The sequence below is a fragment of the Zonotrichia leucophrys genome, unplaced genomic scaffold, assembly GCF_028769735.1.
Source record: "Zonotrichia leucophrys gambelii isolate GWCS_2022_RI unplaced genomic scaffold, RI_Zleu_2.0 Scaffold_40_478709, whole genome shotgun sequence".
Classification (NCBI taxonomy): Eukaryota; Metazoa; Chordata; class Aves; order Passeriformes; family Passerellidae; genus Zonotrichia; species Zonotrichia leucophrys.
The window spans coordinates 206,448-220,135 of NW_026992245.1; the positions used below are offsets into that span (position 1 = coordinate 206,448).

The 13,688-nt window shown below is 37.2% G+C and overlaps 1 protein-coding gene across 6 annotated transcripts in view; it reads right to left on the reverse strand.

Moving 5' to 3' along the window:
• Positions 1-8,884: 8,884 nt before the first annotated feature.
• LOC135460415 (nipped-B-like protein) overlaps positions 8,885-13,688 on the reverse strand; it is a 169,560-nt gene continuing 164,756 nt past the window's right edge. For 5 of the 6 annotated variants that reach the window (XM_064737228.1, XM_064737225.1, XM_064737227.1 and 2 more), the window contains 4 exons: positions 11,726-12,021; positions 11,227-11,401; positions 10,413-10,598; positions 8,885-9,850 (listed from right to left, as the gene is read on the reverse strand). In XM_064737228.1, coding sequence (XP_064593298.1) covers positions 9,485-9,850; positions 10,413-10,598; positions 11,227-11,401; positions 11,726-12,021 — 1,023 coding nt within the window. In that variant the 3' untranslated portion in view covers positions 8,885-9,484. Of the gene's footprint in view, positions 9,851-10,371; positions 10,599-11,226; positions 11,402-11,725; positions 12,022-13,688 lie in introns of all 6 variants that reach the window. The other variant, XM_064737226.1, reaches the window with a different exon arrangement.

Here is a 13,688-nt window from a genome sequence, read left to right on the forward strand (position 1 = left end):
CCCTTCTTGACACAAAAGTTCACAACATTAGCCCAGGAGATTGGGTTTTGATAAAATCATGGAATACGGGAACATTAATGCCTAAATTTGAAGGCCCCTTCCAGGTGCTCCTGATCACTAATTCAGCTGTGCGGACCAAAGAAAAAGGTTCGACTCATATTACAAGAATAACAGGGCCAGTCTCACCCCCAGGTACGGACCAGAAACAACATCAGCCTTTCCCTCTGGCATTGGGCCAGAGTCCACACCACTCTCACTCCCCAGCGCTGGACAAGATTCATCTGCTACACAAACTAAATCACCTGAGTATACTGTGATAAAAGGACCAAAGGATTTAAAGTTGACTCTTAAAAGGAAGAGTCAAAAGGACTGAACTGTATGGGAAGACATTAGTAAAATGTTTCAAGACTGTTTTGTGTAAACTATGTTAGTCACTCTCTCCCTCTGGCATTGGACCAAGATTCAACATCAGGTTTTTTCCCTCTGGCATTCTGGCATTGGACCGGACTGCACCCCATTCTCCCTCTGGCATTGGACCGGACTCCACCCCTTTCTCCTTCTGGCATTGGGCCAGACTCCCAGTTTTTCCCTCTGGCATTGGGCCAGAGTCCACACCACTCACCTCCGGGCACTGGATAAGGATTCATCCACATCACAAGTTAATTCACCTGAGTATACTGTGATTTAAAGTTGACTCTCAGGAGGAAGAGTCAAAAAGACTGAACTGTATGGGAAAAATTGGCATCAGAGTTCTAACATTGCTTAAAATGTTTCAAGACTGTTTTGTGTAAACTATGTCGGTAAAAAGTTTAAGGCTGTAAATAAGTAATTCTGGTTTAAGTCCCCCAATTTAATTCTAAAGACTCCAGGTTAATCCTCTACAGAACACTCCCCTAGGGGGAAAACCAAAATTGGTAGGGAACAGACCAAGAGAGGCTTAACCAGAGAAGCGGGTAGAAGGGACTCTAAAGAGCTTGGAAGCTTCTTCTCAGTAAAAAATTCCCCAAGAGGCAAGGCCGGGTAGGCAGGCTGTGCAAGATGACCCATACCGGACTCTTGGGAAGGGTAGTACTGATAGCTCTAATTGCTGGTGTTGCTCTGGGGAGCCCAGCTGAGCTGTGCAGTGAATGCTACCAACCCTGCTATGAGGAGGAAGTGAGCTCCTTGTCAAGAGTCCACATCAGTTCTAACCCTGATTGTGTTAACCCCTCCCAATTGGTCCTTTATCAGAAAAATAAGAGAGTGTATTGGATAGTCCAGAATACTGCCACTTTTAGGCAGCCACTCCTAGGAGAGTGCCCTATAGAGGTAGCCTGGTTGTGCTTTGAATGTGATGCTGCTGAAACAAGCTCAGCAGATCTAGTAAAAAGCAAAGAAATGGTGAAAATGGTAAGAAAAATTGTTTGTTACAAGTATTTATATGAGTGTACTGAAAAAGGGATAAATCCCTTTTGGAACACTTTTCAGGGGAGCTCTAAACCCCTAGGTTTGATCTCATCTGGCAACTGCATTGCTAGAGTGATAAAACCAATTTTCTTATTACCCAAAGAACTGGATCAAGTTTGGGAGTTCCTATACATAATGATTTGGGAGAAATTAAACAGAACAGGCAAAGTGAAATAGAAATGGAGAAAATCCAAAATTGTAAAAGCCAAGTTCGGATCCCAATATCTGTGTTAAACAAAGTCATCCGGCTCCAGGCAGTATTAAAAATAAAGAATTCAATTATTAGGAAGATTTCAAACGAAATAAAAAGATTATCATGTGTAAATAATGAAGATCAAACTCCTACACTTGATCCCAGTGGGTGGGAGAACTTGGAGATTTTCAGAAAAGATGTATGGGAAAAGGTAGTTTTTCTCGCTGTGTGTGTACTTGGAGGATTGCTGTTTTTACTATGCTTATTTATCTGTTTTAGTAAAACAGTATTTGCTGTGCAGACCAACCTGAAGAAACCAAGAAAAGTAACAAGGTTAAGTAACCATGATTACCAAATTGCACAAGAGATTTATAGTAGATTCAAAACAAAAAATTTTGAGTTGATGCGAGCTTAATAATTTAAGCTTGATCAAAGATAAAGAGGGGGGGACTGTTTCGAACGAAAATTCTGTTAATATTTTTTTTTGTGAGAAAAAGTTACAAAAAGGCAGCCAGATCTCTGTCCCTGCCAGGGTGCTGAGTTCTTTGTTGTTGTAATCACGGGTCTTGTAGCTTATCTCCTCCTTTGTATTAGTAAAAGCCCTGGGTGGGGTGGGGTGGGGTGATGGCCCTTCCCCGAGGCTAAAGTTCCTACCATAGTGAAGACACCTGAGAGGGTGGGGGGGGTTATGGAAAGTGACTCCAAGACCAGCATGCTTTTGGGACCCCGACCCCAAAATGCAATGAGAAAACCCTAAAAACCACGAGCCACCTAAGAGTTGAGAGACTGAAGTTATGTCCAGACGTGAGGAGCCAAGTGCTGAGCCTGCAGAGATGCGGAGTCCCTCTCGCCCTGACCATGGGAGTCGTCCCCAGCGCCGAGACTGAGGGGGACCGCGCTGAGAAAGCAACATCTGACGGGGACATCATGCCCTAAAGGCTCCCACGAGGACCGGATCCCCCGGCTCTGCCCCTAGTGGACAGAGCTGCGCATATCCTCCTCCTCTGAGTCGCCCTGGGAGACACAACGGGGACTGCAGCCCTGCCGAGCTGCCCAATTCTGAGCTGATCACTTTTAATAAAGGCATTAAAAAGGAGAAGAAGTCTCCTGGCCGTGTTTATTTCAATACCTTCATAGGAAATTTGCTTTCTAGTTCAGAACTCTCCTGGTTGTAGGAATATGAGATAGGCTAAGGGTGACTGCAAACTGTGTATTCCATATCTTCTCTGCATCAACCCATGCAATTTTTTTACTGTCTCTTTAACACTTGGAGTTGGAAGCAAAATCTCTGTATTGTACTCAAAAGGGGAGAGGTGCAGGGTCCCTTTAAAAACAGGCAAAGGAGACACGGAGCCTTCTTGTTTTCTCTGGGCTCTGGAGAATTTCGAAGTGCCTTCACTGCTGCCGCCTGCCATTTGCCAAGGGGGTGGGGAGGGTGGGTCAGTCCACCACTTTTTCACCAGTGCACCGCAGAGCAAGCCTGCCAAGCAACTACATAGGAGCCTGTGCCAGCACCCCAGCAGCATTGACTCATTTTGGACAAAAATAGTTTTTCTCAGGTTTTGCTTTTCCCCTGCTCCCTGCTGTTTTGTTTGTGGTGGGGAGGGTGCTTGTTTGCTTTAAACACAGAGCATCGCTTGCCGTGTTGTTTCCTTTGTTCTCTCTCTCGGCCATGTGGTCCAGAGATGGGACTTTCTGCCATCTTGTCTTTTGTCCTCTGGGCCACATGGGCTGCCTGGGTGGCTGCCATCTTGTTTTCTTTGTTTCTGGGGGGAGGCACGTAACTCAGAACCTTTGTATATATTGGTTATTGCTATTTTATTTTAGTAAACTGTTATTTTTTCACTTATATATTTTCACATTTGTCTCTCCTTATTGGTAGAGGAGAGAGGTTGAAAACTAAGGGGAGGTAACTTATTTCAGAGTTTCTGCCTCATTAAATTGTCTAAAATTAAGACAAGAACATAATCTCCCCCCTTCCTTGGGATGTTTTGGTTTTAAAATACCATTGATGTGAAAAATGCAAATTATATGATTGTCTTTTCACAGCTACAAAAATGAATATGTGTTATGTTCGGAAGTTATGCTGTATTAATCCTTTTAAGTAGTGTGTTATATATAGTTTTAGGCTACAACATAATATTAAAATAGAAACTGCCATGTAAGATACTTTTCTAACTAGCTCAAGGAATGGAAAAGATAATCAAGAAATTCTTCATGCAGAGATAACAGCAACAAGACACTAAAACCCAAAGAGAAGAATTATTGCCTCCTTATTGGGTAGAACCAGGCTTCTTCTACCTCCTTTCAGACTCCATGGAGCCAAACCATGATTTACAAGATAAAGGGGAAGAAATTGACAATAAACAGAAAACACCCTTTGTTTGAAAAGAATGTTTGCATAATGTATGAGATATATGGATATACAACAGGCTATTGCTTTTAAGGGTTAATCCTTTGTTAGCAGACATGCTTTTTTGAGGAAAGCATACAAACATTTGTAATTCTTTGCTTTTTTATTGTCCTAACTCTGATTGTCCAAATTCTTATTGCTCTAATTTGTATTACTATTTTTATAACCATTTTATTACTATTAAACTTTTAAAATTTTAAAACAAGTGATTGGCATTTTTCACAACTGATACTTTGAGAACATGGCAGACAGAATTTTTTGAGGAGTAAATTATTTAATGAATAAATTATTTAAGGAATAAATTTCTGCCTTTCCAGAAATCTCTGACAACTGGGCACAAGTTTAATCAAATATGATAAATACATAGTTTTGGCTTTCACAAATATTAAAGTGGATACTATGTGCTGTGCATTATAATATAATGTGAACTTTTGCATAAGTAGCTATAGTTGTGAAATAATAACTAATGCTTTGATTTTTGTGGCTAACTGGCAATAATTAAAATAATTCAGACACATTTGTAGAGTAGCTGATGTTGATTTAGAGTACTTGTGGTTAACTTGCAATGACCAAAATAACTAAACCATCTGTGTGGTCAGATAACATTTGAGGAACGGGTGTGTTTAGCACTCATAGCTACAGCTTCCAAAAGACAGGCTACCTTACAAACACAGAAGTAGGATTCTGTTTAATAATCAATCCCGTGGGGAGGTGGAAATCAGTTAAATCACTGTTCTAGCTTTTAGGAACTAGGATACCTTTTTTTCAAAACAAAAAATATGAGCCTTTCAGCACAGCTTCACTAAGTATAGTTATGGAGAAAAGCTCTTTTGAAGTCAAAATAATTTTTTAAAATAGTCACTGAAATACTGATAAAGACATGCCATTCCATTTTTGGATTTGTCATGTTGATAATTCAGGGATGTTTTCATTATTGCTGAACAGCACTTACACAGATCCAAGGCCTTTTCTGCTCCTTGTACAGCCAAATTGGGGAGGGGACTAGTACATGGGTGTCGCAGACATCTTTTCATTAAAATCCTTTCATTAGGATTTTTCCTGCTGAAGCTGAGAAGTTGCAGCAACAAAGTGTAAACAATGGTTATCTGCTGCTGTGGAATGCAACAGGTGGATCTGTAATTGGTCTCCTGTAGATGTTTGGATTTACTGACCACTCACGGCAAAGCTGGCTCTCGCTCTCTGGCGAGACACAGATATTTGTTATCATTCTTGCTATTCTATTCTTAGCTAGCCTTCTGAGAACTTTTCCTTCTCTTTCTTTTTAGTATAGTTATAATGTAATAAATATATATATATATCATAAAATAATAAATCAAGCCTTCTGATCATGGAGTGAACATTCTCGTCTCGCTCTTCACCTGCAAACCCCTGTGACCACGGTCACACATGGGAGGTTGGGAGGGGACACAGCCTGGACAGGTGACCCCAACTAACCAAAAGGATATTCCAGACTATGTGACATCATGCTTAGTTTAGATAATGGGGGAAGAAGAAGAAAGGGGGGGGCATTTGGAGTGATGGTGTTTGTCTTCCCAAGTCACCGTCCCACAGGATAGGGCCCTGCTCTCCTGGAGGTGGCTGAACACCTGCCTGCCCTTGGGAAGGGCTCAATGAATTTCTTGTTTTGCTTTGCTTGTGTGCTTTTGCTTTCCTTGTTAAACTGACATTCTCTCAACCCAAGAGTTTTCTCACTTTTACCCTTCTGATTTTCTCCCCATTACACCCAAGGGAAAGTGAGTGAGCATCCATTTGGGGCTTTGTTAAACCATGACAGTGAGGCTCTTCAGTGACTGGAAGAAAATTTGTGCCTTGGGTTCTTGCTATTTCTATCACATGAGACTTCAGAGTGCTGGGCACATAACAAAAGTCTGAGTTCAACTCCACTAATATCTGTCTGTGACTCAGAGTTAAAATGTTTTATCTTTACAGTAAGGATCAATTGAACTGATCCATTCATTACCCTAGAGCATTAACACCTGCATTTAGGAAGAACATGCTGTTTCACTAACACCAGATGAGTGAGACCTGATCACAGGTTTTTTTTGTTATGAGCCACAAATACATTTAGGAACTATTTCAGTCTTAAAAGGTACTTTGTGTTAGAGCTAATGTTTAGCACAATCCAATTATTTCACAGTGACAATACCCTCACTGGTGACACAACAGCAAAACAAAGGCTCCAGTTTGATTTAAATAGCTTTTTAATGGCCACACCTCACTAAAATATTTCTGCAAAATATTGTCCACACCTACCTTTATACATGTTGGGAGCCATTAATATAAGCAATAGAGAACTTAAAAAAATACAGAAGGGCATACTGAATCATTTAGAAAAATACTTATTTGTAATTAATTTTGTCATAAAAAATTGTGATTTTTTTAATAGCTGCAGATAATGAAAATAATTATTCTGCAATTTTGCAGCACTGAAGTGGAAGATTTGAGATAATAATTATTATTTATTTGGATTGTGGAATTGTCTTTTCTTAAAGAGTACAATATGGTTAGTGTTAATTCTAAAAGCTTGAAAATATCCCTTTGTTAGGTAAGCTATTGCAACAAGTTTTCACGTACAGAACTTGTACTCAAAGATAAAAACCCCCAATAATATAGTTATGTATGTAAAAATCTATAGCCATACAGTGAAAAAAATACTATAAGGCTATGTAAACACAAAGGGATAAAATGTTGTTGTGTCAATTACTGCAATGCAGCACTTTTTTAAAAAAACTTTTTTTTATGTTAAAAAACCCCTAATCTTGGTACGTGCTGTTGTCAAGAATATGGTTCATGTTGGTAAAACCCACGACTGCTACTCAGAGACTGAGCGCACTGCATAGATTACAGCTGCAACCTTGGACTTTCTATTTCAAATCTCTGAAAACAATCAGCCCATGTTATACATAGCTAACAGGAATTTATTTCCCAAAAATGAACTCTGCTACCTTTTTTTCCCCACAGTAAGTAATTTGAATGCTTGTGATAGGCAAAACAAAGATATTACTTTGGGTAGTACAGAGGGGGAAAATTCAACTTTTAACTAGTGAAAATCTTATTCAATAGTCTAGAATAATTTTATAAGTTTATATTATTTAGTATAGCTAACAGATACTATCAAGGAGCATGTATGCCCTTTGACAAATTACACAATATAGTAATTGTCCACATCCTCTCTACTAAGACAGCTTTAGACTTCAGGTTTCTATTGTTTAATTATAATTTATTTCTGATATTTTTATTCTAATAAATACCAAACAATTTGAAATAAAAAGCCCCTCTTTGCTATTGGGAAAATTCACATGACCAGGAAACAAATTGTTTATGAACAAGGAAACATCTGTATTACCTATTAAAAATAAGATTCTGTAATATAAATAGCATCCAAAATGTCTAACAGACTAGTGACAACTTCATTTTAGACTGCATCTGTTTGAAATTCTTTTTTCTTAATCATTCAGTAGTTTCTTGTGAAGTATTTTTAACTCTTTCTACTAGTAATGTGACATATCATGTGACATATTCTCAAAGTATGAAACTCCCACTATAAAAACCACTCCTAGACCTGAGAGATACAGTATTTCATTGTTTGGTACAAAAATGTCCTGCTTCCAGAACTGCAAGGGTGACTTTTGCTTTTTCTGCTTCTCCCTACTTTAACAACATCCATTTTAGCATAAGATGTGGCTTTTTGCACGGTGAAGAAAACACCATTAACTGTGAAAACAAAAAGGTGTGAAAAGATTTCTGTTTAGAAAAATTCCAGTGGTGAAACAGTCAAAAGGCATTTCCCATGGGAACAATTACTAACTAGATTCTGAGGAGTTATTAATCAATTCGGTTTAATGCTTTTTCTGTACATGAGAATATTTTGGAATACTGATACTATTCCTCACAAATTGAATAATCTATTAGAATTCTGCAAGCTAGTTTAATAAAAACAGCCTCCTATCACATATTAAATTCATAAAAGAAAATACACGTAAGAGAAAGATTTACTTAATAAGGAACAACTACTTTAGATAAACATATTTGAAAACACAGCAGGGTTTATATGTCCCTAAAAAGTTCAGTTGTTTTAGATTTTTTTGTTTGCAAATCTGCTGCTTTTGTTACTCTCTGGAAAGGCAAACTGCTTTTGAAAGGCTTGTGGCAATGTAGTCAAATGCTTCTGAAAGCTTTCAATAGTACTTTTTCAATTTACAAAATGTGAAATCATGTTTCAATTAGTAAAAAAAATAGGCTAATATACAAACATTTTTTAAAAATTTCATTTGTGAAGGAATGTAGCATAATTGCCCAGACTCATACCCATTCACTCCTCAGATACTGGTAGCTACCTCCTCTTGACACAAGCCTCTCTCTATTAACCCAGAGAAATGTGTACATGGCCAGTCAGCCCAAGCAAAATAGTCATTCAGCTTTCCCCAAATTTAAACTATCATAAATTACCATTTAGACAGCATTATAAAGAAATTGAAGCATACAAGGAATAAACTATATTTTCTTTTTATATCAAAATGTACTCTTGAAAATGTGTTTGGCACAGTGCTAAATCATATAGTTAATACTAAATACTGCAGGGTACAATAAACCCCTGGAGTTAACTTGTGTTTACACTCTTCAAGGGATAAAAATAAAAAGATATCAATTATTCAGAAAGCCTATAAAACTCTATAAACAATATTTGTCTTGTTTTGAAAACCACTAGTATAGTAAATTTTACATAAAAGACTGCAAAATAATATAAATGGATTTAAACAGATCTTTACAATAAGAAATTCAAATAGAAACAGACAAGTAACAAAGAGAAGTAAAAAAATTTATTGCAGTATTCATTCCACCAGATTTGCTGGGGATCCCTTTTCTTGTATTATTTCAGGGCGACCTAATACATCAAAATCTACATTTACAAAAACTTCTGCAGATAGGTCATAGATACTGCATGCGGTTTTGTTTTTTTTTTTTTTTTCCCAACAGAAAAAATTATATATCTGGGAGATTCTGCCACTTTACAGCCTGTAAAAACAATGCTTCCCTGGAAACTGGGCTACACTAAAGAAAGCCATCCGCTGCTAGTTTAAACTCCAAGAACACTTTATTAAGAACATAAACAGACTAATTTCCAACATTCACTTGTTTATTTTTTTTAACAGAAAGGTTTTTTTCAAGGTATAAACAATTTTTTAAACTATAATACAGTGGGAGTAAAAATGAACTGAGAAGTTTCTGCTGCACAACAGCGAAGGAAGCTCCCACATAAATGTTTACCAAATATTTCCTTCTTTTTTCTTGCATCCCAGATTCCATTCTTACTCTTCATTTAACTGATTTTTTTTTTTTCCCAGAAAGTTGATATCTCAAGTTTTTCTGTTATTTCAATTCCTGTAAATTTGGCTGTGTGTACAAATTCATTAGCTGGAAGTTCCATCCTTGGCAGCATACAGCGATCGTAAATTTTGAACAACTTTATTAGTCAGCTTATTAGCACTCGTTAGAGCAATTTTTTTGTAAATAATGTCTGACTCTTTAATAGTGTCTACCCAAGGCACCAGTTTGCGGCCATCACGGCGCTTAGCCTCAGTCCAGGAGCCACTGTAGGAGCCTGCCATCCACTGAACACTGAAGCCATTGCTGGTTTTCTGTACTACTCTTGCAATTTGTGGTCGGTCTTTGTACTTTGGACAGCAAATAGCGATGACATCCATGACATCAACACTTTCATTCATCTGTGCTGCCAACTCTGTAGAGTCTGAATTTCGTTTTGACCTTCTCAATGACTAAAACATTGGGGGGAAAAAAGACCAAGTGTTACACAAAAGAACTTTAGTGAAATTATTGCTTTTATTGCTTTTAATCCCTTGACGCCGGGAGTTGGGATTCCCCGGCACACATTCCATTGCCGGCAATGAGACGCACCGTGACCGCCAGCGCCAAGGGGTTAACATATCCTTGTAAAACCACATATTCTTAATTTGTACCCGTGTCTTTACCTCTTATTGATATATAAAATTATATATACACACGAATCATAAAGCTACATAAAAACTTGGCAACAATAAAAATGATAACACACAGTACATTCCAAAAGAAATTTAATAAATTTTTATATGGGATAAATCTCATTTTCTAGTTTGTGTTTTTTTTATTGTCTTTTATGTTAAACTTTCTACAAAACTTGTATAAATGGTTAAGTAGAGAATCTCTATCTACAAAATGCTTTCTTTCATGTCGATTACATTACTTGGTGTACATTTAATATAATAGACTGACATTTATAATCACATAAAAATAATTTTACGTAATACGCTGTGAAATACGTTGACTCCTCCTCCGCCTCACCCCTGAAGTGCCTCCTCCTCTATCCTCCCCATCACTTTCATCATCCTCTGTCTCAGCTGCATTGTTTTTAGGGCTGCCTCCTCCAAGAAGTGAGGTAATTGCTTTGTTCCGAGCATTTGTGCTAGCTGACACCTCTCCATCTTCTTCCTCTTCATCAGGATCCAAATGTTCCATAAGGAGCTTGAACTATTAAATAAACCCCCAAAAAAACAGATCAGTTTACATTCAAACTTTAAAAACGGACATTCATATGACACTACATTAAATAAAAAACAAATTAAAAGTTAAAGAAACACTGTAAAACAAATGGCAGAAAACTTCAAACTTTAACAGCTTGTATTTTGTTCTACAAACATTTTACTTTCATTTTCTAGTAGATATGTAAAAGCTTTCTTCCTGTGCTTCCAAAACTGCAAGTTTTCTCTAGTTAATATTTTAAAGATTTGGAAAAGAAAAAAAAAAAGGTAAATACACTAGATCTAGTCTCTGTTCCAATGACAGAAACAGAGATAAAGTGAACAAGTTATATGGTAGAGTTATACACGATGGACACCAGAAATTAGAAAATACTCTGCAAATATAAATATCCTTCAGTTGAAATTAATTTTTATTGTGTTTTAATTTATTAGAATAATTTGAAAGGTAATACTGCTAAACATCCTGAAATTGTGAGTTATCATATACCCATCACAAATGATTACCAGAAACAACATTTTGAAATCTTCTTCCAATACATCAGCATCTACTTTCAAGTTTACACTGTGTTACCTAGTTTGAAAGGATTTCAGATTTTCTGCAAAGCAACTTTACTTACATCTAAGTACTGTTTTACTATACTCCTCTTTACTTCTTCAGTAATCTTAGAATTAGCCATATCACTCCGCAGAAAATCCAGAGTTTGTTTTGGATGGAAATGTACTCCTGTCTTCCTGTTTATAGCTTTATCATACACTTTTGCAGATTCAGATGGAGAATATTTCTGAATTTTACTGTTTAAAGAGAACAAAAGAGAAGAAAGAGCTTTTAAGCAAAGTCCAAAACAATTTCAAGGAAAAGCTTTTAAAAATATTCATTTTAAGTAGTTATATTTTAACCATTCTGTATATAATACACATCCTGGTAAGAAATTAAATCATTACTTTTTCTAAGCCAGTTTCATTACATTCAACTGATTCCATTTATGGTTTTCTCTTATACAAATCTACTGCAATTATTAACAATCAACGAAACACCTCCCTCAAACTTCTTCCAAACTTAATCCTTACAAAAAACTCACTAGATAACAAGATGGCCTATTGTCTAAATATTCTTACCTATCAGAGAATCCACAGAGGTTCTTTAAATGCTGTTTCAGCATCAAAAGTAATAATATGCCTTGGGAGACATTTGCAAATTCAATTAAAGGAGCTGAATTTTCTGGTAAACATTTCATCACGGCATTTATATCATTTTCTTCATCAGAATCTGAATCAGAGTTTACTCGTTTCCGCAACCTCCGAGGCTTAGAAGCTTCCTCCTCACTTTTGCTCTCACTACCACTGTTACTGTCACTCTCAGTCTCCTCGTCTGATGAAGGCTTTCTTTCCTTTTTTTTGTCTTTCACCATAGACTGTGAGACAGAGAAGTAAACATACATTCCAAAATTAGAGTAAGTAGTATCATGTACATTTCTAAAAAATCGTTATTGACGTAAATTAGGAAAAATTCCCTGAACAATATTATTAATTCATAACTTGATTTTCATAACTTTATATTCAAAGATTAAAATAATTTATGACAAAAAAAAGCTGAATTCAAGGTCCCTGAAATATTGATCCAAAGTCCACTTTTTTTGCAAGGTGGTTACAGAAAGAACTGAAGCAGAAGTACTCCATTGGCATGTTATTCTTAAAAAGACTGCTCAAGTTTGTTATCAGAGACAGTAAAATGACGTAAAAGCCATATACAATAAATCAGGAAGAAAATCTCTTTTTTTTCCACCTGAACAGAATTTTTGCATGTTACATATATTTCCATATGTACATTGGTGCAAACTAGTCCAAGCTGGTTTTAATCCTTGTCTCTGTTAAAATCCTATTACACTAATTACACTGCTGACCAGAGAGCCCCTCAAATCAGCATATACAGTATTATTAATAGCCAGTTACATTACTTGTAGAGCTACAGAATTTCATACCTGCATTATTACTGCACATAGTATGCTTTTTCATAACACAGAACTTAAAATGTCCCAAGCAGGATTTCATCCTCTACATTCTGGTCCCCCATCAAAAGAATGTGCTTTTTCAAGCAAATTAAAAATTTACTTTGGTAGGGTGAGAATTCAAAGCAGTGTTCCTTCCAGGTATCAACTCTGACTTGTAATTACTAGTCAGATTGGAAATTCTAGAAATGGGTTTGTTTCCTGACAGTTTGGACCTTCTACTGTTAAAGTAGTCCAGGAAATGAAGACACTGAAGTCTTTAAGAATCATGGAATGGGTCAGGTTGGAAGGGACCACAGTGGGTCATCTGGTTCCACCTCCCTGTTCCAGTAGGGTCATCCCAGAGAACACAGCACAAGATTGTGTCCAGATGGGTCTGGAATATCTCCAGTGAGGGAGACTCCACAGCCTTTCTGGGCAATCTGTTCCAGTGCTCGGTCACTGCACAGAGAAGTTCTTCCTCAAGTTCAGGTGGAACCTCCTGGGCATCAGTTCCTGCCCGTTCCTCTTGTCCCATTGCTGGGCCCCACTGAGCTGAGCCTGGTCCATTCTCTGACCCTTCCCTGCAGACACTGACAGACATTGATAAGGTCCCCTGACAGATGACTCCTCTTGAGGCTGAACAGCCTCAACTCCCTCTGCCTTTCCTCATAAGAGAGGTGCTCCAGTCCCTTAATCATCCTCACAGCCTCTGCTGGACCCACTCCAGGAACTCCACGTCTCTCCTGTCCTGAGGAGCCCAAAACTGGACACAGCACAAGAAACAAAGGCCTTTTTCTTACAGGATTGCGTATTGCCATAGTAACAGATAATATACCATTATTTGGGTTCTTATATGCTACCTTAAGAAAATACATATTGCACACTCTTTTCTTGCAATAAATAATGTATTTAATTTCTCCTAGGCGACACACATGGCACTGCCATCAGCTACTTGACAACAAAAGAAAAAGAAAATGGGATTTTGTTATTATAATTATGCATGCAAGTATTATTAATTCCAATTAATTCAGAAATATTAGGTAATTATATAGATTTAATATTAATATCTCAAAATTTATAATTCATTTTTA